Source organism: Gracilinanus agilis, chromosome 2, assembly GCF_016433145.1.
Source record: "Gracilinanus agilis isolate LMUSP501 chromosome 2, AgileGrace, whole genome shotgun sequence".
Lineage (NCBI taxonomy): Eukaryota > Metazoa > Chordata > Mammalia > Didelphimorphia > Didelphidae > Gracilinanus > Gracilinanus agilis.
This window is the reverse complement of record NC_058131.1, coordinates 623,972,528-623,999,913: the sequence shown is the minus strand read 5'-3', so window position 1 is coordinate 623,999,913 and position 27,386 is coordinate 623,972,528. Positions and strand designations below refer to the sequence as shown.

The 27,386-nt window shown below is 36.9% G+C and overlaps 1 protein-coding gene across 3 annotated transcripts in view; it reads right to left on the bottom strand.

Moving 5' to 3' along the window:
* VTI1A (vesicle transport through interaction with t-SNAREs 1A) overlaps window positions 1-27,386 on the bottom strand; it is a 437,247-nt gene that overhangs the window by 36,220 nt on the left and 373,641 nt on the right. The window contains exon 9 of one of the 3 annotated variants that reach the window (XM_044665576.1): window positions 9,913-10,063. The exons of the other annotated variants lie outside the window; for them this stretch is intronic. Within the exon in view, the coding sequence (XP_044521511.1) occupies window positions 9,913-10,063 (151 nt within the window). Of the gene's footprint in view, window positions 1-9,912; window positions 10,064-27,386 lie in introns of those variants that run through there. 3 annotated transcript variants of the gene reach the window in all.

Here is a 27,386-nt window from a genome sequence, read left to right as displayed (position 1 = left end):
GTGGGTTAAAAATAGCCCTTTTATAAAGGTTTCACAAAATATATGCTCAAGGGTGTAAGGAGAATAGCCTTACTATTCTTGCTAGAATCGTACACAGATGAAATTAGACACATTCTCTGTATATGGGCTGTCTTGCTTAGAGGTCACAGATGAGGATGAACCACTTAAAGCTACTGTGCCATTGTAGATTGGCCCAGAGAACATTTTTTGCACTATCTGGCATCAACACTGACTCTGAGCTCTCTCAGGTTGTGTTAGATGTTAAAAACTAAAGTTGAAACCCTTGAAGCCGTAATGATGGAGTTCACAGGGTTCGTAATCCCAGTACCCCACCCCAATTCTCCAGTGATCCTGCTGAAAGCTTTAAAACAGTCCACAGCACTAACATGGAACAGAGCATGTTCAACATACTGATCTGCTCATGATTACTCTTTGCTGCCTTAAAACAATCTAACTCCTCAAGTGAATGGAGTCTGCAGCAACAATGGTCTTATTGACTTGTTGCTCTAGCTCTATTTAGTTATTACCCTCGAGGCCACAATCAATAGACTTTGCACCAAGTCAGCCTAATAAATCCCAGGCTTCCACTGGATCTTTGCCAGGACCGGCAAGAAAATCTATGGCAGTCAAACACTTAGAGTGCAGAGAGAGAGAAAGCTTCACTGACAGCTGTATAAATTAATTAACAAGGAATGTTCTGATTCTTTAAAAAAGATCAGATCTACACATTTGTCACCACTGAAAAAGTCACGGAGAGACTATGAACAAATTATCTGGAACTCTCAAAAAATTACAGAACTGCCCCCAAAATAAAGAACTTTTCCCCATCCTTTCTATGGCAAGTGGTTTCCGACTTGATTACATTTCCAATTATTCAATGTATAAATTTGTTTCCTTAGTGCTGCTCTGGTCAGTCCATTTTATCCAGCAGTATTTGGACAAATGCAATCTGCCTTGATAAGTCCTAAAGCTTGTAGCTTGAACAGCCTAACACAATCAAAATAAAAGGTTGATCATTAACAGCTTGGGGCTGCAGGATTTTTTCTTTCTCTCTGCTGGTAGGAATTTGAATCCTGCTTGTTACCTTGTGGGGGGGGGGGGAGGGAGGGCCCTCAGTGGCAAAAGTGCTAAAAGGTCAGTCACAAGTGAAGTCCTCTTGGTTATTTCAGCAGCTTTGCAAGTGAATTCCAGACTATTCCAGTTCCTTATGTAATAAGCAAATATTCTGCAGATTCAGCAGATAGAGGCCCTGATGCTCTGAGACACACTGAATGGACCACATAGCAAGGGCCTAGGAACAAAAGAATTTTTTTCCACACGTTGAAAACAAATGTACCAGATCAATATGCTTTCAGAACTTCCCTACCCTGGTGGTATCTTCTAGAATCATTCAAACCATCTTAAATTGTTACTGCTTTTCAAGCAGAAAACAAAAAAAAACTGATTTATTAATAAGCCTTCTCTTTAGAGCCTTATTCTGTCTAGAGAAGTGCATACAACCTGTGGCTCAAAGGACATCCTTTGAGTGATTGTACTTTTAAATGAAGGACTGGGAAGGCCCTAGAAATGATCTCTATGCAGTCATAGGAAAGCTGTACTCAGTATCAATTAGTAAGCAGTTTCTGCCTCAATAAAATAAGTTGGTTGGACTTTTATGAAGTCCATACCAGTTCCATGATTCCATAATTGTAATTAAGTGACTTACTAAGGAAAGAAAAATGGATTTGAAATATGAGTGCCTGGATTCAAATCTTGGTTCAGTTACTTATTGCTTCTGTGGAACTTTGGACCAAAGTTCTTGCCACCAAAGTCTTTGGCCTTGTCAAATGGTTGATTCAACATCAGAAATTGATGTGGTTTTATCAATGGAAATGACATTAAAAGAATGGCATTGCCATCTGCTTTGTCTCTACACCCTAAGGACTAAGGGACCTTTCCCATTTGACTTATAACTAAAACCTTCCATATGCATTGTCTCCCTCATAAGAAGGAGAGCTCTCTTATTTTTCTATTTGACTCAGCGGGAAGCACATTGCATGACACATAGTGAGTACAGTTATTTAATAAATGTTTCATTCATTTATCCATTCATTCATTTTCCTCTTCTGCAAAATGAGGGGGCAGGAATATAAGATTTCTAAGGTACCTTTTAGTTCAAAACTATGATCCTGTAACCCTATGCTAAGTATAGGGCCCTGGAGGAACAAATCCCTGTGTGAGACATCTTCAAGACTGCCTTCAAACCATTAAAAGCTTAGTTTGTTGTACAGATCTATTCCAGACCTCACCTCCTTTGTATGTTTTCGTATGCACCTGGGCACATACACAGTCATTTCAAATTGTCTCCTTTTAAAGCTGTTTAAATTGACAGCACTCCCAATGGGACTCCTTCAGGAACACAGGTGCATATGTTTTATTATGGTATTGCTAATTGTGTTGTCCTGATTATTTATTGCCTCTTATAAAATGGTTTCAAGGTAATAAGATCTAATTGACTCAAGAGGCTTTCATCTATTGTAATTATCCCCTAATATTGTACATTAGGCCCCTGGAGCTCCTATCAGTAAGATCTGTCTGCCCCAGACAATAAGAGACCTTCCACAAAGTTCACTGACAAATAAAAATACTGAAACAAAGTCATTACTGAAAAATAAGTGCTTATTTTTAATATTGTTTCCCTTTGTGGCTTTTGGATGAATTTACCAATTTCCATTCTACCAGGTGATCTCCTTTGAGAGTGAAAAGAATCATAAAATTTTTGATGCGGAAGGAATCTTACATATCCAAAGCCCCTATTTAACAAAGGAAAAAAATAGAAGATCAGATAGGAGAAGTGAATGTCAAAGTTAAGGAAGAAGTGTCAAGAAGGTACCCTTTTTCCTTATCTCCTCCACCTCTACAATCCCTGTGCTTTGGCTGTCCTCTTAGCTGCACATGAACATAGAATCATAGGTGCAGAGCTGGAAGTCTTAAAGGTAGTACTGGCTCCAACCCCGTCATTTTACAAATGAAAAAAATTCAGCCCAGACAAGTTCAGTGAATTGCTTAAAGTCACAGGTGGTAAAAGTGGTGGAGCTGACAACCCGACTGCAGTGGAGGGCCTTACATGAACATTTAACTTGCATGTATTAAACTATTTCCTTTTACAGGAAAAAAAAGAATAATTATGACTATGTGATGAGATTATGAGGAATGGTAACTAGCATCCTAATGGTAGATAAGCAATAGCATCTAAGAGGAATGGTGAGTATTTCATATTTATTATTTTCCACTTTTTATTCTATCATTTTTCTATGTGTCTATTTTATGGAATTAAAAATAGTGTAAAACTTTATTTTGAACAGGTGCTCTTTATTATCATAGATAGTATACATATGTGTACATATTACTATATCAGAGTATATGAATGAAATTATTGGGTGGTTTTCAGTCAATAAACATTTATTTAAGTGCCTACTATTCATTTAAGTTCTATGCTAAGTTGTGAGGATACAAAGAAAGATAAAAGATAGACCCTGTTCTCAAGGAGCTTATGGCCTAATGGGACAGACAATATGTAAGCCACTATGAACAAACTATAGATAAGGATAAATTGGAGGTAGTCAATCGAGGGAAGACACTAGAATTAGGGGAGTTCATGGAGAAGGTGGGATTTTAGTTAAGCTTTCAAGGAAGAGAGTGAGAAGCTATTCTTCATAAAAAAGATCACTTTGGCAGTTGAGTGGAAGATGGGCCTGGAGTGGGGAGAGACTTGTGGTAGGGAGACTAACCAATAGGTAAATGTAATAGTTCAGGTATGTGGTAATGAGGACCTGTGCATCAGAATGGTGGCAGTGACAAAAGAGAAAAAGGGACATACATGAGAGATGTTATGAAGGTAAAATTGACAGAAACTGGCAACTGATTAGCTATTGGGGGTGAAGGGGACCTGAGAGAATGCTTGGTACCCTCAACAATAATAAGGAACTTAGAAAGAGTGGAAGATTGTGGGGAAAGATAATAAGTGCTAAAATGTCTACAAGATAACCAATTTGAGTTTTCTAAAGAGACAGTTGGGGCTCTGAGACTAGAGGCGAACAAAAAGGTTAGGGTGAGAAAAGTAGATTTGAGAATCATAAGTATAGAAATTATAACTAAGTCCGTAGGAGATGATGAGATGACCAAGTGAAATAATATAGAGAATAGAAGGTCCAGAACAGAGCACTGTGATACCCTCAAGATTAGTGGTCATGACCTAGAGAAGATTCAACAAAGGAGACAAGAAAGAGTGTTCAGATAGGTAGGAGGAGAATCAGGAAAAATAGTATGATGAAAACCTAGAGAGAAGAATGTATCAAGAGAATAATTCACATTGTCCTTTAAAGGTTACCCAAATGTCAAGAAAGCTGAGAATTGAGAAAAGGCCATTAGATTTAGCAATTAAAAGATTAAGTTAGTATACTGGAGAGAGCTGTTACAGTTGAACACTGAAGTTGTATCAGATTATATCAATAATAAGAGAGTATAAGGAAAGAAAGTGGAGGAACCTATTACTTATAGCTTTCTCAAGGACTTTAGCTCCAGAAGGGAGGAGATCTATAGGATGATAACTATCCAGTATGGATGGTTTGAGTTTGGATTTTTTTGAGGAGGTGGGGAAACATGGGCGTGTTTGTAAGCAGTAGGGAAGCAACCAGCAGAGGAGAGATTAAAGATAAGCAGGATAGTGGAGAGCAAGCAATCTGTTGGAGATTCTTTAGGACTAAATAGGATAACTCATGCATGTAAAGGTGTTTGCAAAAAGAACAGTCTTCATTATGAGAGATAGGGATGAAAGCAGAGGTGAGGCAGAAGGTATTTGGGAAAAGAAGAAACCCTTGGTGAATGGCCTCATTCTTTTTCAGTAAAATATGAAGCAAGTTCCTTAGGTGAGAGAATGGTGGTAGGACCCACTTGAGATTATTTTAAAGTACATGTGTAATGGATTTAGTCAACATGGTTTTATGCTTTTATCCACCTTTGGCAGTGGCTCATAAGTAGGAATGATGGCAGTGGATAATGAGAGTATTCAGAGGCTAAGGCTTGGCAGGGCAGGACTGGTGAAAGGATATGGGAACAAGGGATTTGAGAGAAGAGAACAATGTAGAGCTGAACTGGTTCACAAGAGGTCAAGATGGGGAAAGAAGGAGTGTGTAGCAAAAGTAGTATTGTTGTAGAGAGAGAACTGAAGGTTAATGACCTATATTATGTTGAGAACTGAAGGGGTAAGAGTTTGGAAGCAGGATGAGGGGTTGTTATAGACAGGTGAGAGTTTGTTAATCATTGTAGTAACAATGAGGCAACATTCCCTTTGCCACATTTTCTGACTATTAGAAGTGGGATGATTCATGGAAAGAGCTTGACTGGTATCCAGAAGAGATGTCCTTAATGGCACAAGCTCTAGCAGCCTTCCAATCCATCTCCAATATCTTACTCTCTCCCACAGCTTCTGGCAACTTACTCCATATCTTGGGGAAGGGGGAAAGGAAGGAGGAAGGAGTACTAGGATAGAGAAGTGGAACTCCATTGGGTAGGGAGTTGTGGTAATTATTCACACCATTCCCCTCACAGCCTTGTTATTATTGACCCAGGCTTTATAGTCAATTCTTATCCCTGATCCTGCTAGAGAAGGAAATGGCAAACCACTTTAGTATCTTTGCCAAGAAAGGTCGAAATGGACACAACTGAAAAACGACTAAACACCAATAACAATCTCTGATCCAATATGCCAAAGGCTTGCTTTTGGTGCAATAGTGTCTGGGTCTCTCAGCTGCCACAAGGTCCATCTTATAAGCATTTTCTTTTATCATGTGTCTTGATATGGTAAACCTAGGTCTTTTTAATCTTTTATCATCTCCCCCACTTCCCCTGACTTTTAGTGATGGGTAGCTTACAGGTAAAACACCACTAAGATAATGAAACCACATCCCATTGGCTACTTTCACCCAATGGATATATTTTACAGTCCACAGAGCTGCTCCCTCTAGCAGATGAGATGGAATTTTAAAAGAGATGATAGCTGCCAGACACATTAGGTTGTTCCAAAGGAATTGGGCTCCAGCACAAGAAATACTGCTGCCACCCTTGCTCTGCTTGTCTGATGGACTTCAAAGAACAAGTTGCTTAGTTTGGATGAGGGATGATGATCCCACGTCCCCACTATATGTTTGCTTCCATCGAAACCACTTGCTGTCCTTAAGTCAAGCTGCTCTACAGTTCTAAGGACAAGCTTCCCATCTTGCTAAACACTTTCAAATACCCCTCCCCTGACTTTCTGATAACCTGCTTCATTCATATCAATGTTGATGGGTATCTCTACAGATGTTTATTTATACAACTATCAGGTTCTCCCTGTACATTTCTTGAGTGATTGAAAGAGGGACACAGAACACAGACATTTTTTCTTCCTTGGAAATCTAAAGAATTATGAAAGTCTATTTGAGGGAGGGAAAATGTAATTATAGCACACCAAAGTCATGATTTTCTATAGTGGGGTTCCCTTTGAATTTGGTTCAAAAACATACCTGACATATACTGAGTATGTGGCCTTGGTCAAGTCAACTAAGTCATCTAACCTTTCAGTGCCCCCAAGAAATTCTTTGAGACTATAAGATTCGGATAATGTGCTGAAGGAGATATTCCTTGGGAGCTCTCTACAAGAATGAAATCATAGGTCTAATCAACACATTTCCCTTCACCCCTGTAACTATACAGCATATAACTATCATAAAATAAAATATAATATGATATCATATGACATAGTATGATAGAACTATAATAGAATGCTTTTATCCTAACAATATTTTGAGGTAAGTTGAGATAGGAGTGTTATCCCTATTTTACAAATGAACCAACAGAAGTTATATATAGTTGCTTATGTTATTTGTCCACAATCACAGCCCCAGTAAAAGGAAGCAATTACTGAATTGAGGTTTCCAAACTCCATGGTTCATAGATCTTTCCACTATACCACGTCTTCTCTCAATGAGCTGAGCTTGAATAGTCTGTGCCTTCTAGTGTGTCTGGAATTCTGGGCATAGTTAGGATATAGCACACTTCAGAATCAAGGTATTTAAAAGCTTTGGAGGAATCTTTTTTCCTTCAGGAGCTGAAGCAGAATTGCTAGTCTTTTCAGACTTCTTCATCTATGAAATTATTTTATGGTTAAATGGAAATACATTCTAGAATTGAATTATGGAACTTAGTTAATTTTTTAAGGCCCTTGTATTCACCTGTTGCTTAGTAAATGAGTAAACTAAGACATTATTTGTCTAATTTTAGTTATCATTATAAACTAAAAAATTCACTGTATAGTTTTATAAAATTTGGTGTAGTGATTTCAGCCAAATACAATTGGTTTACATTTCTCAGGAGTCCTAAATTTAGCACTAATTTTGTGTGTGACTTTGCAAATTACTTCTTATCCTTGGGTCTCAGTCTCTTTAATTATAAAATGGGAGTTTCAGATTTAGACTAGTTGGTTTCTACTTAAGATCTTTGTAGACTCAAAGTCTATGATTATTCTTTCCAAAATATCACTAGAGAATTAAAAAATCACCTCCTGAATAAATAATGTATAAAATGAATAGCATATTTTTGGTCAAAATAAAAGCCAAGTTACAGCAAAAACTTTTAAAAATACTACTCTCTGTCCTCAGGGTTAAGATCACAAATGAGACTTTCTAGGAGCAATAAAAGTGTTGATTTGATTACAGATCTAGATTAGAAGAGAGGAAGCAGGTGGGGTGAAGTGGGTGGAATACAGAAGAGGTCACATGCACACTGAGGTATGGGAAGGCCTGTGGTAAGGAGAAGGCTGGAGAGAAGGATAGCATTTCCAGAGGTTATCCTGGATTAAGTGGGTAACAGGCAACCATTAGTCAGGACAGGACCCCTCATCTGAAAAATGATTATAATAATACCTAAATTTTGCATAAGGATGCTATGTGCATGATTGAAATAAAATGCATGAAAGCTCTTTATAACTGTAAAATTTTCTAAAAATAGAACTTATTAATAATATTTATTATAAGCTCCAGGTAGGTAAATTCGGTTGTGATCAATTTATAAAGATTTATTTTTGGTGCTGCAAGAAGTAGAAGTCCGAATGGGATGCAAGCTGTATCTTCCAGAATGTTGTTCTATTGCAAAGAGGCTTAGAGTGAGGTCCTGGTTATTACAGGGTCCCAGATTTAGAACTCAAAAAGTATTCTAGAGGTCATATAACACTTAAATTAGCAACCTCCTGTTTCTTCATCTGAAAATGACAATCATAACAGTACCTATCTCAAAGGGTTCTGATGAGGATCAAATGAATTAAAGTATGTAAAATGTTATGTAATTGTGAGCTATTATTATAACTAGTAAGTGACTTCCCAAGGCCATCTACCTAGTGAGACTTCTGACCCCCAATCTAGCAATATTTTCACTACACCACACCTCCTAATCATTAGAAGAGCTACATTTCATCTCATATGAAAAATAATTAATGGCAGATTTCAACCCTATCCTCAAAAAAGAAATTATTTTAATCCCAAGTATTTTCCTGCTCCCTCTTTTTTAAACCTCTCAGTTTTCTTTGAATAAATTAGTATCCTCAGTCTAACAATGCCAGAAATACTCCCAAATAAAGCTCCATGAGAACTTTCCTTAAGGTCAGAAACTAGATTAGATGGAATTAGAGGTAGGATTCATAAAACAAACCAAACAACCGTGAGCTATAACCATATACTGAAATGATGAGTCAGTGAATTGTAGTTGTGCACTCAGACTCCATAGTGGCTTCAATAAACATATAAATAAACCCAGCTATTGGAAATAGGAACTTTGAAAAGTGAAGATTCTTCTTTCACGAACTTTTCTTGTTCTAGTCAGATCAGATCCTAACATTGTAAATCTCTCCTGGAAGGGCATTGTTGTGCTCTAATTGCATTTGGGGGGGTGGGAGCCAGGGGTGAAAGAGGGTGGAGCTACTTTTCCCACCACCAGGTAGCTTTACAAAGCATGGGAATCATTCAATTATGACACAACAATGGTTCCCCACACATTTAAACAATTATCTTTAATTATGCAAATTACCCCACAGGTTTTTTTTTTTTTTAACAGTCTTTGTATCCACTGTAGGTGAAAATAGGATGTGGGGAAAGGATAGATGGAAGTAGAAGTGGTTCTGGGAAGCTTGGATTTGGGGAAAAGGAGGGTGAGATAAAAAGGTCAAGAAAACATAAGCAAAGAAGCCCAACCATAATCTGTGGGTGCTCTAATGTAAACTAGAATATAAGGCTGAAAAAAGAACCTAGAGAACATTTAGTCCAGCTCCCTAATTTTATAGATGGGGGAATGTAAGATTCAAGATAAGGGAAAAAAACTTCTCAAGGTCACAAAATTGGTGGAAGCCCCCCTAGCCACGTACCCCAGCAGTGCCACTGAAGCAGCTGGTTGATTTTATAGCTTGAAATTTCAACATTAGAAATAAATCCATTTGGATTGGGTTTATCAGGCAAATCAGTCAACAAATATTTACTAAGCCCTGACCAGGGGCTGTGGTAAGTACTGGGAATTCAAAGAAAGGCAAAAATAATTGTTTCCCTCAGGAATGTATAGGAAAAAACACATAAGTAGCCAACCACATATAAGATATATACAGAAGAGATGAAAAGTAATCTAAGTGGACAGGTAGTTAGTTTAATTGATAGAGAGCCAGGCCTGGAGATAGGAGATCCTGGGTTCAAATTTGGCCTCAGACCCTTCCTGGTTGTAGGACCCTGCGCAAGTCACTTATCCCACATTGCCTAATCTTTACCATTCTTCTGCCATAGAATAGTGATTCTAAGATGGAAGATAAGGGTTTTTGAAAAAAAAGTAATCTGAAAGGTAATCTCCTGCCTCAAATCACTAACAGGAAAGGTTTCCTATGGAAGATGGGGTCTGAGCTAAGTTTTGAAGAAAGCCAAGTAAACTAAGTTGAAGATGATGAGGGAGAGCATTCCTAGGCTCTGCAAAAGTCAGTACAAAGTCATGAAAATAGAGATGGAGATGGAGTGTCCTGTTTGAAGAAGAATAAGAACTGTATAACTAGATGATAGAGGACGTGGTGTGTAAACAGAAGGGAATAAAGCATAAAAAGACAGGAAAATCAGAAGGGACCAGTGTGTGAAGGGTTTTAAAATTCAAGTAGTGCATTTTATATTTCATCATGAGGGTAACTGGAGTTCATTGAGTAGGGGGAAGGAAAGACATGCTCAGAATGACCCTGGGAAAATCACTTTAGCAGCTGAGTAGAAGGCTGATTTGAGTAGGGAGGGACTTGTGGCCGGGAGACCAACCAAAAGGCAGGATGCCAATATTTCAGATGTTTAGTGATCTAGATTTGCACCAAGGAAGTGGTTACATGAGTGGAGAGAATGAGACTTAAAACAAGAGATATTGTAAAGGTAAAAATGGCAAGATGATAACAGATTAGATACAGATAGATAGGTGGAGTGAATGAATGAAGAGTTGCAGACAACTCTAGGTTTTCTAGGCTGAGTGACTGGGAAGATGATGATATCCTAAACAGTAACAGGAGAGTTGAAAAAAAGGGAATGATTTCTTTTGGGAGAAGACTATGAATTTTGTTTTCAACATATTGAGTTTGAGATGACTACAAGACATCTGGTTTAAGATGCCTAAAAGGCAATCGGTGATGAGGGACTGTAGCCTAGAGAAAAGACTAGGAATGGATATTTTTATGTAGGAGTCATCTATATAAAGATAACTGAATCCATGGGAGATGGTATGATCACATAAGAAAGTATAGAGCAAAAAGAGAAGAGAACCTTATGGACACTCAGGATTTATAATCATAACATTCGAAAAAGAACCAAAGGAGACTGAATAGTAGCAGTTGAAAGACAGAAGGAGAACCAGAAGTGTCTATGAAAATCCAGTTTGGAATGAGCATTTAAAAAGAAAAGGTGACCAACAGTGTCAAATGCTATAGAGTTCAAGAAGATAATGATTGAGAAAGATTTGGCAACTGAGAGACTGGGTACTTTGGAGAGGAGACTAAATAAAAAGAAAAAAGGAAAGAAAAAAAATTATGCTTTTACAATTATAAATGACAAGACCTCTACTTGGGACTAGATTTGGTAACTTTGGAGAAGTTTCAGATGAATGACAAGGACCACGGAAGTACTGCAGGGGGTTTGAGAGAGTGAGAAGAAAAGAAACAGAGGTATCTAGTGTAGATTTTCTCAAGAAGTTTAGCTGCAAAAGGGAGGAAAGATAGAGGATACTAGTTACATGGGATGGTCAGATAAGTAAGAGGTATTTTTTTAATTAGGGAAGATTAAAATAGGGAAGAAAATATGTTTGTAGATAGCAGTGAAGGAGCCAGTAGATGAGGACAGGGGAGGAGAGGAAAAGAGAGGAGAATAAAGGAAAAGAGAGGATAGGAAGAAAAGCTAGGAGAGGAGAAGAGAAAGGAAAGAAGATGGTAAGTCCATATGTTGGAGAAAATGGAAGGGATAGGATCCAGGAGGAAACTAAAGAAATTGGCCTTAACAAGGAGAAGAACCATCTCTTCATCTAAGACTAATATGAAGGAATATATCTCTGGGAAAGACAGTATTAAAGACAGAGTAAAAGTCTTCAAGTATTACAGCAAGTGCCAACTGGAAATAAGAGTACTGTATTCAAGGCTAGAGGTGAAATTTAGATATCATATGGTCCATGCCCTCATCTATGTTCTAGTTTAATAATAGTATCTTCTATACATAAAAATAACTAATGCAATATTACATGATAAATGAGTGTTACAAATATGGTATTAATGTTACCAACAGGATTGTTGGAGAGGAAGGGGAACTCCTTTACTTTCACTGTTTCACTGACAGGATTATAAAAGAACATTATGAAAGGAAATGACTGAGCCTTAGTAAGAGGCATTGTGGAAAGAACATTTGGAAAAGAAGTCAAAAGACACAAGTTCTAGCCTTAGCTTTGTCTAAAAGTCAGCTATGTGAACTTGAGCAAGTTACCGTCTATTTCCTGGCCTCAGTTCCTTCATCTATAAAAATAAGGTTGTTGAACTACATCAGAGACTGGCAACCATTTAAAGGAAAATAGCAATTGTGAGTAATATTCTTTGAATACAATTTTTGAATGATCTTTTTGTGTTTTACAAACACATACACACATTGACTCAGAGATATTTGATATTGGGTTCATCCTCATGGCTTGAAACAATATTATTATTATAGTAACATATGACATATGTTACTATACATATAACATAGTAACATATAGTAACATAATAATATATTATTATTATATATAAGTAATCAGGTTACTTAATTTATGATAGCTGACATCAATATTAATTTAAATTACTTTAATTATTTAAATTATTAGTACTTTAAATTACTTTAAAGTTTACATAGGACTTTATATATACTATCTCATTTGAGCCTCACAACAACCCTGTAAAGTTAGGACTCTAGATAATATTCCCTTTTCATCAATAAAGAAAGTGATATTCAAAGAAGTTAAATTGCTTATCTATAGCTACTAAGTATCAGAGGCAGAATTTCAAGCTTAGGTCTTTCTGAGATATGAAGTCTAATGCTTTTCTATCATGCTAGTTACTTCTCCTTAGACCAGTGATGGCCAAACTACAACCCACAGGCCAGATGCAGCCCCCTGAAATATTCTATCTGGCTGTGCCACATTATTCCTAATCTGACAAATACAATGAATAGGATACAATACAATGAAATTTTGAAAGAGTTGCCTTAGAAACAGACTGACAGACGAGCATTTCCTTTCCTTTGGCCCCCTCTTTAAAAAGTTTGCCCATCACTGTCCTATACCACATGGTGGAACAAATAATTATATATTGTCCTGGAAGATTCTTGTTAGAATGCGTATATGGTTTAAGAATTGGAGGAGATGAGATTGAGAAACTACAGCTTTTATCTAATGAACTAACTGTTATGTAGGAGGCAGAGAGATCCTGGCCTTTTGGGTAGTAGGCCATGAGAAGGTTGGAGTGGAGAAGTGGAGAAGCAAGCTCAGGGGAAGGAAGGAGGGTGAAGAGTCCTCACTGGAACAGAGACTAAGAAGATGCTAGTGGAGATGGTAATGGAAGGAAGTCTGTGGGTCTGCACAGTGTCCTCATTGGGATAGAGACTAAAAAGATCCAAGTAGGGATGTTAGGAGTCCATGTGGATGGGACGACATAAAAGCACTGAAAGTTTAAATTCTACTGGTTTCTAAGGATAGTACAGATTGCTTTGGGTATTCAAGGCATTTACACATTAATGAGATGAGTCAGCTCACAAGTACTTACTTACTCATTCACTTCCACTAAAACAGATTTGGTGCCAGAGCTGTTTGTTGCCAATTCCTGGACTAGATGAACTCTAATGTTTCTTCTAGCTGCAATAGTTTGTGATTCTAAGTTAGAAGTCCAGTTGGGACTGAAATCACCAAACCAGACTTAGAAAGGTTTTCTGATTTTTATTTCCTAAGGACCCAAGACTTAGCAAAATCAGAGCTTCCTTTGGTTTAACTTTATTTTCTATATAAGACTATAGTAGCATTCCTATATTTATGGTGGTCATGTTATAAGCTTCCAAATTCAACACAAGTCTCTTTATTATAAAGATCTTTGTCCACAATCAGGATACATTGTCACAAAGAGTTACTGGTATGTGAGAGATTAAAATGCTCTTCCACTTACAAAGAAATCTATTTTTTAAAGCACTTTAACATAAAATTGCTGAGTAGTACTATTAAATATTCTTTTTAACAAGATCTATATTCTACAATTTTTCAAAAGTCAGTGATTTAATATGTGTACTTTCTAGTATGGATGGATGCAAACTGAATTCCTCCTTCCCTTTCTCTAGTAAATGTTCTTCACAAGTTGCTCTGGGCAAAAAAGTAAGAAAAAAGTCATCAATTGATTGTCAGCCTTCTGGTAATTAGTCCTTTTGAATTCAGTGAGGTTATTTTTCATATGAAAGACGCTTCTGAGAATGTATTTTCTAAAATTTTATTTATTTATTAATTTCATTTTTTAGAAAAATTTTTCCATGGTTACATGATTCTGCTTCTGAGAATCTTGAACAGTGATAGTGAACCTTTTAGGGACAGAGTGCCGAAACTGCAATGCTCACACTACATGTGAGCCAACCCTCTCATCCCAGACAGGGGAGGGAAGAAACACTCTCATTGGGCTGCTGGGCAGAGAGGTGGTGTGGGGAGAGTCATGTGCTCAGAAATGGATGGAGAGGGATAGGGGAGTGGCCCCTTCCAACCACTTGTGTAATAGGTTTGCCAACACAGATCTAGAACTATCTCAATGCCACTGAAAAAATTATAGTAGGTATTTAGCATAGGAGGATATGTATGTGGTGCAGTTTAAAGTAATGATACATTCAGGCATATAAGAAAGATACCAAATTGTCCCTAACTATTATGATTCTTAGTTCTTCACCTTATAATATTAAAGGCAGGCACTTTGGATCTTTTTCTCCTCCTTACTTGATTTGATGCTGAAATCTATAGGCTTATGTATTTCTGGGTCCTTTCCCCAAGTCCTCATAGTTTCCTTCACAGCTGTGGACTAATTTTTCTACTTTAGTTTTCCCCTTGCTTAGCTACCTGAGGAAGAACTTCTAGGATGATAAAAAAGAATAACAAGATCTCATATCTAGCATCCCTTTCTGAGTACTGCTCCTTTATTTAGCAGAAGTCGAAAGACAGAAGCTTAGTCATATAATCTTAGATATACCTATATACATTAGATATACACATATGTACACATATGTATACATTGCTGTTGATGTCTGTTCTTTTTTTAAAATTTTAAACATTTATTAATATTCATTTTTAACATGGCTACATGATTCATGCTCCTACTTTCCCCCTCACCCCCCCGCATTCCCCCCACCCATGGCCCACACACATTTCCACTGGTTTTATCATGTGTCCCTGATCAAGACCTATTTCCAAATTGTTGGTAGTTGCATTGGTGTGGTAGTTTCGAGTCCACATCCTCAATCATGTCCACCCTGACCCATGCGTTCAAGCAGCTGTTTTTCTTATATGTTTCCTCTCCTGCATTCCTTCCTCTGAATGTGGGTAGCGTTCTTTACCATAAATCCCTCAGAATTGTCCTGGGTCATTGCATTGCTGCCGGTACAGAAGTCCATTACATTCGATTTTACCATAATATATCAGTCTCTGTGTACAGTGTTCTTCTGGCTCTGCTCCTTTCACTCTGCATCAGTTCCTGGAGGTCTTTCCAGTTCACCTGGAACTTCTCCAGTTTGTTATTCCTTTTAGCACAATAGTATTCCATCACAAGCATATACCATAATTTGTCCATGTTCTTTTGTTTTTTAAGAGACTTGTGTATGAACTAGATTTAAGTGAAGCAGAGTACACAGAGTATAAACAGAATAACAAAAAGTAGTTAACCTCATTCTCTCTTCCAAAGTCATCAAAGTTCAATGGCAAAATAAAAGTCAGGATGACTGGCAGTGGCCCAAAATGTACTAGATGACCTTAGCATCTCTCATATCAGACCAAGTTCTAAGCACTCCATAGTGTCCTGCATCAGTTACCCACATGGCTGTTGGAACAAACTGTTCTCAAACATACATTCTGCCAAGGGAAGTCTTCACACGCTTGGAGTAAATGTCTCCCATAACTCACCTAAGGGTCTATGGTCCATTGGATATCCTCAACCTGATTTAGCCCATTTGCTGAGATGCTTAACCAGGGTGTGGCTGCTACAGATTCCACAGCTGCTTGGAGCCACAAGTGAGAGTTGAAAATTAAGTGGACACCAAAGGTGAATGAATAGCCCTGCAATCTATTCATTTGTTAGATATCAGTCTCCTTTCCTTTAGTTGCTCCCACCACCTGGATAGGTAGAGCATTTAAATACTTGTTTCTTGCCAGGCTCTGTGATAAATGTTAGGGATATAATTATAAAAAACAGGAAGGTCCCAGCCCTTATGCAGCTTACATTCTAATAACACATAAACAGCAATTAGAAAAGGGAGATAATAATAGTAGGACACAATGAAGCATGACTTGGAAATGGAGGCTAAGAAGAAATATGGAAGTCTTGTTCTGAGCATGATAAGGTGAAAGCTCATCTATCAGAGGTCAAGGTAGTTTTATCTTATAGTACCCAAGGTTCTGGTAGGTGTGGAGATAAGGATTATGGCCTAAGAACAGGCAACATGGTGGCTGACAAATGACACAGAGATCTGGTTGCAAGTTATAAACTCCTTGAAAGCAGGAATTATGTCTGATTTAATTTTTGTAGATTGAATACTTACACAAGATATTTATTGAATTTGATGGAAAAAGGAATATTTCCTCTTCCAGCAAGGATCTAACCATGATCTTTCTGATTGTTAATATAATTATATTGGTAATCCTCCTTCAAGTGACAATCAATGTATGTGCAAATACATAACCACAAACATGAGGATACAAGCTGCTTAGTGATTTAGACAACTTCTCTAACCAAAAATTATACTAGGGAACAAGTTTGTAAAATAACTTTTAAGACAAACTTTGAAAACATATGCACATCAAAAAACTGCTTTAAAAAGCAGTTTCATGACAATGGTGTTTGCTGCTAAGAATTTTCTCTTTAATTCACTAAACTAGGATTGACTCTCAATTATCTATGGAATAGATCTGAAATCAATTTGCAAAGTGAATAAGTCAGTCTCTTTTTGAATTTCTGCTATATATTTCCCTTAGAACAATCCTAAAGAGGATTAGTCAAGGTCATACTAATAATACATGGCAGAACCAGGACCTGAACTTCTCAAAGGTCTTCTCATTAAGGTTAATACTCTTTTACTCCATATTGCTAGGAGCAGTTCTAAAGGCCATCTAATCCAACCTCCTACTTAATGTACCAATGACTTCTACAATAGGCATAGGACTAGAAGTAGGAAGAACAATGTTCCCGTCTTGGATGAGGAACTAACTCTTCTTTAGACATCAGCTTAAAACTCATTATAATCTGCCCTTTTCCTACCTTGCCAGTCTTCATACACTTTACTCCCCACCATGCATTCTATGATGTCTACTTACATTTGGTTCCTTAAACATGATACCCTATCTTCAATGTCCCCACCTTTGCCATGTATTATGATAGGAATGCTCTGCTCCCCTCTTAGTTTCCCTGGTTTCTTTTTCAAAATTCAGTTCAAATCTCAGATTTCTGAAGGAGGCCTTTGCTGATCTCCTAAGGCTAAGAACTCCCCCTCCTAGAAAATCTCCATCTGCTTTATACATATAATATAGGCATCTTGTTCTTGACACATCTCCTCTATTAGAATGTGAGCTACTTGAAGGCATGGATTGCTTGACTAAAATGATGAGGCTGGATTAAATTTCATTAAATTCAACAGGCCTTAATTAAGAACCTATTTTTGCATTCCATTCTAGTCTCCATATTTTAAGAAGGACATGGATAAATTGGAGACTATCTAAAGGACATTAAACTAGAATATTGATGGGCCTTAGATCAACTGAAGGAACCAGAAGTGTTTAGTATGGAGAAGAGAAGGCTCAGGAGACATATAATAGCTGTCTTCAATTATTTTTAAAGGCTAATAAAATATGGGGGAGCTAGGTAGCACAGTGGATAAAGTGTCAGACCTGGAGCTGGGAGGACCTGGGTTCAAATCAGACTTCAGACCCTTTGTAGCTGTATGACTCTGGGCAAGTCACTTAACCCTTAATTGCCTAGCCCTTGCCACTCTTCTGTCTTAGAACTAATACAAAGGCAGAAGGTAAAGATTTTTAAAATAGATAAATAAAAGTTATCAAACAGACTTGATATTAAACTTATTCCCTTTGGCCCCATAAGGCAGAACTATGAATAGGGGGTGGAAGTTCTAAGTTGCAAAGAAGAACTTGATAGAAGAAAGGAAACCCCACCCCCCAAACTTCATTGTAATTAGCATTATCCCAAAGTGTAATTGGTTGCCTAGGTCTCTTCTCACTGGAGGTCTTCATGCAAAGGGTAGATGATACCACTCATCAGAGTGTTATAGAAGAGATTTTCCTTTTCTTTTTTTAGTAGAAGTTGGACTAGGTGGCTTCTTTGTTTCCTTCCAACTCTGAAATTCAGTGATTCTATGCATAAAGCACTATGATGGATACTATAAAAGTCCTTTAAAGCCTTAGGGCAAAGTGCAATCAATCTCTAAGGATCCTTTCCTCTCAAATGTTCAAAAATCCTATATTCTGAGTCACAGTAATATCACAACTTTAACAAAGCATCCTTTTTCCTCCTTCAGAGAGATCTAATTAATAGAAGAGAGGTAGGGTAGTATGTTAGTTAGAGAGCTGGCTTCAGTGTCAAGAAGATCTAGGTTCACATACTGAATAAATGACCTTGAACTACTTGGTGCTTCAGGTAACTATCAAGAAAAGGAACATATTAACCATTTTTGTGTCATGGACTCCTTTGACAGTCAACTGAAAGCTATGGACCCTTTATCAGAATAATGTTTTTAAATGCATAAAAAAGGATTACAAAAGAAATCAACTGTATCAAAACACAGTTGTCAAGATAATTTTTTAAAAAGATAATGAAACCTCAGATGAACTAACCCCATGCTAACATATTAAAATACAAAATAGTATTAATATAGTAAGCAAGATTATAGTAACCTTGTTTTGACAAAAGTAAAGATCCATGTTTTCACTACTTGATAAAATGTTGGGAAAACTGGAAAACAGTTGGACATAAACTAGACATAGGACAATATCTTATACCATTTATCAAGATAAGATCAAGATGGATACATGACCTAGGCATAAAGGGAGATATAAGCAAATCAGAAGAAAAAGGAAAATATTACTTATCAGATTTATGGATAGAATAATTTATGAATAATGAATAAACACAAGATAGAAAACACCACAAAATATAAAATAGATAATTTTGAAAACATTAAATTGAAAAGTTTTTGTACAAATAAAACTAATATAGCCAAAACTGGAAACTGGGAAAATTTTTATGGTTTCTTGGGATCTGGATAGAGGTCCCATATCTAAAATATATAGAGAATTTTGTCAAATATATAAGAATATGAGCCATTCCCCTACTCATGAATAGTGAAAAGATAGGAACAGTTTGGGGATAAAAAAATTAAAGTTATATATAGCTATTAGAAAAAATGCTCTAAATCATTATTAATTAGAGAGTTGCAAATGAAAGCAATACCTATCAGTTTGGCTTAAATGATAAACAGGCAATATGACAAATATTGGAGATGTCAGAAAATGGAGGAAACAAATACACTACAGGATGGAATTGTAAACTTATCCAACCATTGTGGAGAACAATGACATTTTGCTCAAAGTGTTCTAAAACTGTGTATACTTTTTGATCCAGCAATATCATTATTAGGTCTGTTTCCTAAGGTAATCAGGGAAAAAGGAAACAAACTTTAAGCAGCTCTTTTTGTGATGGCAAAGAACTGGAAATTAAAAGTATGTCCATCAATCAGGGAATGGCTAAACAAGTGATAGTGTATGGTACTACTGTTAGAAGTAACCAACAAGCCAATTTTGAAAAAACAAGGAAAGACCTACATGAAATTTTGAAGAGTGAAATGAGGAGCCCCAAGTAAACATTATATACATCAATAGAAATATTGTTTGATGAATGACTTGTGCATGTTTACCTCCAGAGAAAAATATGATAAACAGAAATAAGTATGATATAGTTTTATACATGTATGTATACATTCATAAAAATGCCTTTTCTAATAGGGAGGAGAGAGGGAAGGATATTGGGTATGTAAGAAATTAATTAAATAAAAAATAGTACCAAAAAAATAAAAACCAAAAATTTTTAGAAAGTTCTTTAAAGTAAGACAAAGTCTGCCTTCCTGTAATTTCCACTGAGGGGTCCACATGAATCCAAGAGTCATTTATTTGTATATCTTTTAAAGTTATGCAATCCTAGGGAAAAACAATGTGAGATGAAGCAGGAATATTTTGTGATCAAAGGATTTCAACCTGAAAGGAGCCTACGAGATTGTCTAGACTGAACTTTTATTATACAAATGAAGAAAATAATTCCCAGAGATATGACTTGTTCACTATAACATGGGAGATCCAGTTATGAGGTATATTTGTAAAACAACACATGAAAAGCACCTATCTCACAGGACTGTCATGACAAATGAGATAATGTTTGTAGGGTGCTCAGCACAGTGCTTTGACACATAGTAGGTGCTATATAAATTTTAGCTGTTATAAAAATTGACATCAAAAATATGAAATTCGAGTTCATGACTACATACAAAAATGACCCAATTTAAACATAATAGAAGACTTTTACACTCAAAGTGTATAAATCTAAAGCCCGTATATCAGTTTAAAATATGTATTAACTGCTACTTGATCATAAAATTCATCTCTCATCGCAATGAGTGGGGACAACTTGATCCCTGTGTGAACAGGCAGAAAACCAAGCTGGAGCCTCATTGCAACCTCATCCTGTTAGTGCAGGTGTTGCATATAAACTTATGCTTGTAAATGAGCCTATAACAAAGGTAAGTGGTGTGTTTTTAGTCTAACAAGAGGCCCCATTCTCAATAATTTATTCTTGACTAACCATAGTGGCAGAGCCAATGGGCTTTTGTGATGGGTCTAAAGTTACAGTGGCTACTTGGGTACAGATTTAGCGGAGCCTGCAAAAAGTGTGAGGGTGTGCAAAGCCTCCTTCCACTTCTAACTTTGGGTTCCTTTTTTTTCTTGCTCTCTACCTAACTTTGCTCTCTCTTTTTTTTTGGTCATTTATTTGTACTGCCCCAAAATGTTTTAGGCATAGATGACAGACTGAGTAGTTCTTCATCAGTGCATTGATCCATCACATAGAAAGCTACTCCCAGAAGAGACCAAGAGAGTCAGGTGAGTTGGGCTTCAAGCTTAAATGGGCAAAGAAGTATCACTCTTTAGGGGGCAAAGAAGTATCACTCTTTCACTAGAGCACCAATGTATTTGAATGGTCCCACTTTTTAATAAAACAATATAATACTGCAGAGGGCTGGCATTTGCCTCAATAATTAGCACATTTGAATAGTTAAAAAAGTTTGAAAGACATTTGTAAAATACAAGAAATTCATATGGTATTTCATGGGGGTTGCTATTTTGTTTTCGATATATCGTAATTAAAAAAAATATTACTACGGGCCTCAAATGCTAACAGTGCCCTGAGCCTCTCTGGATCTCTGAAAATCCCTATACCTATACCTATTCCTTTAAAGCAAGACTATGAAGCCAAAGAGTGGATATTGACCAAGAATGCCATCTAAGTCACTTCTCATCAAAGCAATTTTTCCAATAGATATAAGAAATGATGCAAATAATATATGATTTATAAGGTTTTACTTTTTTATTTTTTTTATTTTTTATTTAGTTTTCCTCACAAAAGTAGGTATTGTTTATATTTTACCATTAAGGAAACTGAGCCACAGTAGACACTTGCCCTGGGTCAAAAAGTCTGTAAGTGTTACAAAGTGGATTTGAACAAGACATCTATTGACTAGCTGGGTGGTACAGTGGGTAGAATACAGGAACTGGAGTCAGGAAGACCAGAGTTCAATTTTAGCCTCAGACACTAGCCATATGACCCTGGGCAAGTCACTTAACCTTGTTTGCCTCAGTTCTTCATCTGTAAAATGAACTGGAGAAAGAAATGGCAAGCCATTCCAGTATCTCTGCCAAGAAAATCCCAGAGAGTCATAAAGAGTTAGACATGACTCAAACACAAAAAAAACTGTTGACTCCAAGGTCAATGCTCTCTCTATTCCATATAACTACCTCTAATAGCAAGGTCTTATCGCAAGTGCATGCACTGGTAGTAAACTAACATTCAATGATCAAGTTCAAGTTGGATATTAATGGTAACTAAGTTTGATTGAACTAATGAGGTACATCCTACTCCCTTGAGCAACTGCAATAACCAGTACTTTTCTTTAAACCCCAAATGAGCTGATTAAGAAGAGTTCTATTGAAGTTAGAATATCCTTATTTGAAATCCCTGGTCCAACTATACTTCTAGGACCTAACTATGTTTGAAGATAGATTTGGAAAATTCAAAAGCAATCAGTTCCTGAGTGGCCATAAGGCCAGAGTAATTTTCAGTTCAATTTAAGAAAAATCTTAACTTTATGGCTCCAGTTCCAGTTGAGAAAGATATCCCCTTTGTCTTTTCCTGTTTCTGGTTTACTCTCTGCTTTCCATTTCAGAACAACAACAAAAAAATGTTCTCAGGCTAGTTTTGTCCAACTTCACCTCTGCTTTCACTTTTCAGTGGCCCCATGACCATTTATACCTTGCAGCTGCATAGCTGCATCTGGAATGCTGACTGCTGGACGATTGGCTGGAGTATCCCTTGTGAGTACAACTTACCAGAATGTGCCTGAAGTCCTTGAAGCCATATGAAATAAGATTCAGGACATCTATAACATAAGTGATTGACCACCCCTCATTTGAATTTCTACAGAACCTATTGAGCCCTCCAACTTTCAGACCGATTTTATTTACAAGAAACTTTAAGATAGTAAATAAAATTTGATGTTCCTAGTAAAACAAATATCAAAATGCAGCCATTTTATTGTCTGTGTTGAGCAAGGCAGCACTATCCACGGCTGCAATAAATCAGTATATTGAAAAAAGTTTAATGAGACTACTGAGTGGTTATGAAGAAAAAGAAGCATAAGGTCAATTCTTATAGCATAAAGAAAATTGATTATATCTACCAGCAACCATAATAAATGCAGTAAAGAGATCAACCATCTTGCAACTCAATTGCAAGAGAGAACATTTATTTTTCAAGCCTGCAGGATTAAAACTGGATTTCAACCTAGAGGTAACACACTGAATTGACATTAGGAATAATATCAGGCTATGTAAATATTTCTTTTTAAAGAAAATGTGGTGTTATTAACTGGAGTAAGACAAAACTGCCATGTTTAACAAAAGACAGCCTTTATTTGTTCCCTATGCAATCATAACTCAATCAACCAAACGAAACCATTTCCCCCCCTCAAGTCACCATTATAATGGAAGTTTTATGTAAGCTGCTTGTTTGTACAGAAGCCTGAAGATATAGTCATGAGGGGTAATCTTATAGCTGTGAATAAGGTCTAAATTAAAACAAATCTCACAAGCAGATTTGTATTTTTAAGACAGCTTTATTTTAAAAGGCCATGTTGATTAGACCCCAGATAAGCTTCCCACACAATCTAAGTTGGATCACTTTGGCAAACACTGGCTTGCTTTGCAGTATGGGAATCTTTTCACTTTGCAGGATGTGTAAGATCTTGTCATCACTTAATTAACAAGTGACATAACTTTGGGTAGCAGATTCCTTAAGACAGGAAGCAAACTTGTGCACATAAGACAATTTAAAAGACTAGGTTCCATCAACTTTTTGGAGGGTGTTATTTAACGTTAATGTACACATATGGGGTGGGGGGCTGGGGATCAGTTCAATTTGTATTGAAATGAGATGGAAAGCTGCATTTCCAAGCCCAATCCAGTGTAATGGATGAATAAATGCCCAAGTCATTTTCAAATTTTCTGATATGCTTGAACCAAAATCACTACTTTCCCAACCAAAAAGATATTCAGAATATTTTGTGTCAGACAAAATAGTCCCAATTGTGAATTTGAAATACAATTGAACACCATAGAATAATATGAAAATGGTCAAAAATTTTATATCTCAAATTTCCATTCTCTATGTGTATATATGGTTTTTTTTTGCTTAAATTGTTATTGGTTTCTCTTTTATTTCTTATTCTAGGCTAATGTTTTCAAGGTGGATCTACTTCATGCCTGTACTCCTCCCTGAAAGCTACAAGCCTCTTTCTACTTGCTTAATGGTCACTCTCCCAGACTTCTAGGCATTTCTGAATATGGGTTTTTTTGTCCTGTCCAGCTCTTTTAGTCGAACTTTTGAGCTCTAAAGTGTTCTTTCTTGAGGTTAGAGACCAGAAATGGTTCAGGACGTCTTCTGAACTGGGCAGCCTTGGAGGATTGGAGCAATGAAGCCATCCACTTGTCTAGCAGGCACTACCAGGCTGCCTAAGAACCAGTAGTTGATAGGTTAGTTAAGGAAGCTAGAGGAGACTCCCACAGGAAGGGAGGAACCTTTCTTGGGTATAAACGATCATCATTAAATTCTTTTGAATCTACTTTTGGAACCAATTCAACTCTGTTTCCTCAAACTTTAGGCAAAATTGTGGCTACCTGGAGGGCTTTCTTGTATCTAGGTTGGCTGGACCTCCTTAAGCTTGAGAGAAAATAAAAACTGAGAGGAAAAAGAAGCTACTCCAAATAACATTTTGCAGTTGAGCTGTTTGAGACCAGTGTCTGTTTCTAACAAAAATACTTTCCAGAACATTGTCACTAAAAGTTGGCTGTGGTACTTGCAAACTAGCTTAATACACTAGGGGAAATAAGAAATGGATTTTATTAAGTTTATTAGCAGCTAAAAACGCAATACTTCAATGCTGGGAAGAAAGTTATCCACCCACACAATTTGAGTGGAATGAACATTTGGCTTTAACTACAGCTCATATATGAAACCAAAAACCAAGTTTTCCATTTGGAGACCTTTGGGGTCCATTTTTACACCATCTTGATAAAACCAGGAATTAAAGTTCAAGTTGGCTTCTACCACAGTCCTAGAATATAACTGCTATTTCTTTAATCACACCTCTTCATGTCAGTATTTTCTTCAGCTTGTCTTTCCCTCTCACCTTAGCTTAACTTGGCTTCTAACCAAAGATGCATTTCTACCAGTCAAATGCCATATCCACCTTGTTTTGTCAACAGAACATTAGAAACAGAAGAAGGTTCAAAGAAGGCAAGAACTGGATAGTAAGAAGCTAAAGACGAATGGTTGTGATGTAGGAGTTACACTTAATCATTTCTGTGGGCCACTCTATTCCTACTGAAATGTGAACTTTTAGTTATGAAGGATAGACATGGATTTCCTATGCTGAACCAATGGAAAAATAGATTCTAATTACCCATCTGCGGTTTCTTAAAAGGACAATTTGGTCATATTGGGATTTCCTTCTTTCCAAACAAGGACCTCATACAAATAATAAGAAACATTACATAGACGCTGACAACATGGCAGATGCCCTGGGATTCAGATTCCATTTCCATGAAGCTGTCTGCATTTCTGCCTTCACTGATCTTCACTGTTTCCTCTAAATTTCTATGGCTATTACAATCTCTGCCCCATGATTTAACACTCACACATTTACCTTATGTCAAGCATTATTTATGCATTTGTTCATAGAGTCAACACATATTTTCTAGGCACCTACTATATGCAAACCACTGTGGATGATACAAAGAAGAGTAAGATATGATTCCAGTTCTCCAAGAGTTTACAATTTGGTAAAGCAAAAGAGTAGGCTCATTAAAAACGAGGGAGTAGAACACATTCAGGGTGGGAAGGGTGTAGTCCTATCTGTTAGTCTTGTCTCTCCAACTAGGTAATAAGCTCCTTTAGGACAAGGATGCTGTATGAACATATTTCTTCTAGAAGACCTTTTGGCACCTAGCACAGGAAGAAGTCCATAGTAGGTGCTCAGTAAATAAAACAAGCTCAATTGTGTGATATACAGTCAATTCAAAAGGACAGATGCCTAGCTGGATGGCAGACTGCCCTTTGGATGCCCCTCTATAAGAGTAGCATGGCAGCCACCAATCAGTCACTGATTAATGTGTTGGGCAGAGCCAAATTGACTAATTGCAAATACCATACGTAGCTGAACAGATTTTTTTTTTTGTTTGCTAATAAAGGCAGGGATGTACTCCTAGCTCTTTATCTGCACCAGCGGTCATGCCTTAACATACAGCCACACCCCACCCTTTTCCAAAAAGATTGATAAGTATAATGATGATGTTTTAATGAGCTTAATTGCACATTCCTTATGTTCTTGCATAGTTGCCAACCAGCTACTTCAGGTTCCAGCAGTTTATTTGTAATAACTTTTCCCCCTTCCTCCAAACCAGGCAGCATAATTATTCTTGTGGTAAATCTCTATTTCAGTTCTCTCTCCTTCTCTATTTTCCCCCCCTCCCTTTCTGGGAATTACTGTAAATGGGTGTCTTTGAGAGCAGGGTGGCAGGCTGCTTTTGGTACAGTGCTTACCAAGAAACCTTTCATCAAAGAAGCCTTTGTGAGCATGCTCTGGAACAAAGCCAATCAGATCATCTTGCTGTCTGTCTCGGAAGAAAATTTGGCCCTGGTATGCAAGTCAAGCCAGACTCTGCAGACAGGGTGACTGCACTCCTAGTCCAACCTGTCTTAGTTGAGTGAAAAAATGCTGAAGGGAAAATTACCTGTTTGGCTCCAGACTGAATTAAGTTTTTTAATATACAAGTATGTTTATTATTTTCCCTTAAAAGTGCCTACCGATCTAATATATTCATTAATGTTATCTGGTCAGTACCCTTGAAACATTGTGAAATATGTGCAAATGCAATAAGACTACAGTGCTGGAGGCAAAGCAAGATGCATTTTCTAATTATGTGACAGAAAACTACATTGTTATTAACAAATGATAGTACCATGTAATCCGCTTACTCTGAGCTAGTCTGTGTAGGGATATTTGGTCCATCATGAGCAACTATTTGGTATAAGTAGAATGCAGTAAAGCTGTTCAATTCCCAAGCACACATATACAGTTAAGTTCCAATGAAATACTAAAGATGGATATCCTGGAGGGTATATCTTATTGCCTTCGTCAAGAGATGCTGGACGTGTTTTAAGAAGGATAATGTAGGTCTCCTACCTCCTAGGACTTGTTTCATCCTGGGCCTCTTGTGTTCAGGATATTCAAGATTTGGCCACAGCATTTGAAACCACTATATCATTCAAAATTATTCTAGAATGACACAACTCTTTTTACCCATTAAATATATAACCCTGAATATGTGCTTCTGAAATCTTTTTTAAAAAACATTTCTTATCTTCAAGGTTGCTATAATCCAAGTCAACAAGTATTTATTAAAGGATTTATCATTTGCAAAGCATATAATAGCAACAGTAGTAATAATATTAATAACAACATTATTATTATTATTAATGTTGATGTCTCAGAGTTGGATAGAATCAGAGTAAGACTGCTGAGAGAGAATTCAGTAATCATCTAATCCGGGGGATCTTAACCTTTTTGTTGTGTGTTATGGACCCTCTCTAGCAGGCTGTGAAGGTTATGGGCCATTTATCAGAGTAATGCTTTAAATGGATAAAATAAGATATATAGTATTACAAAGAAAACAATTACTTT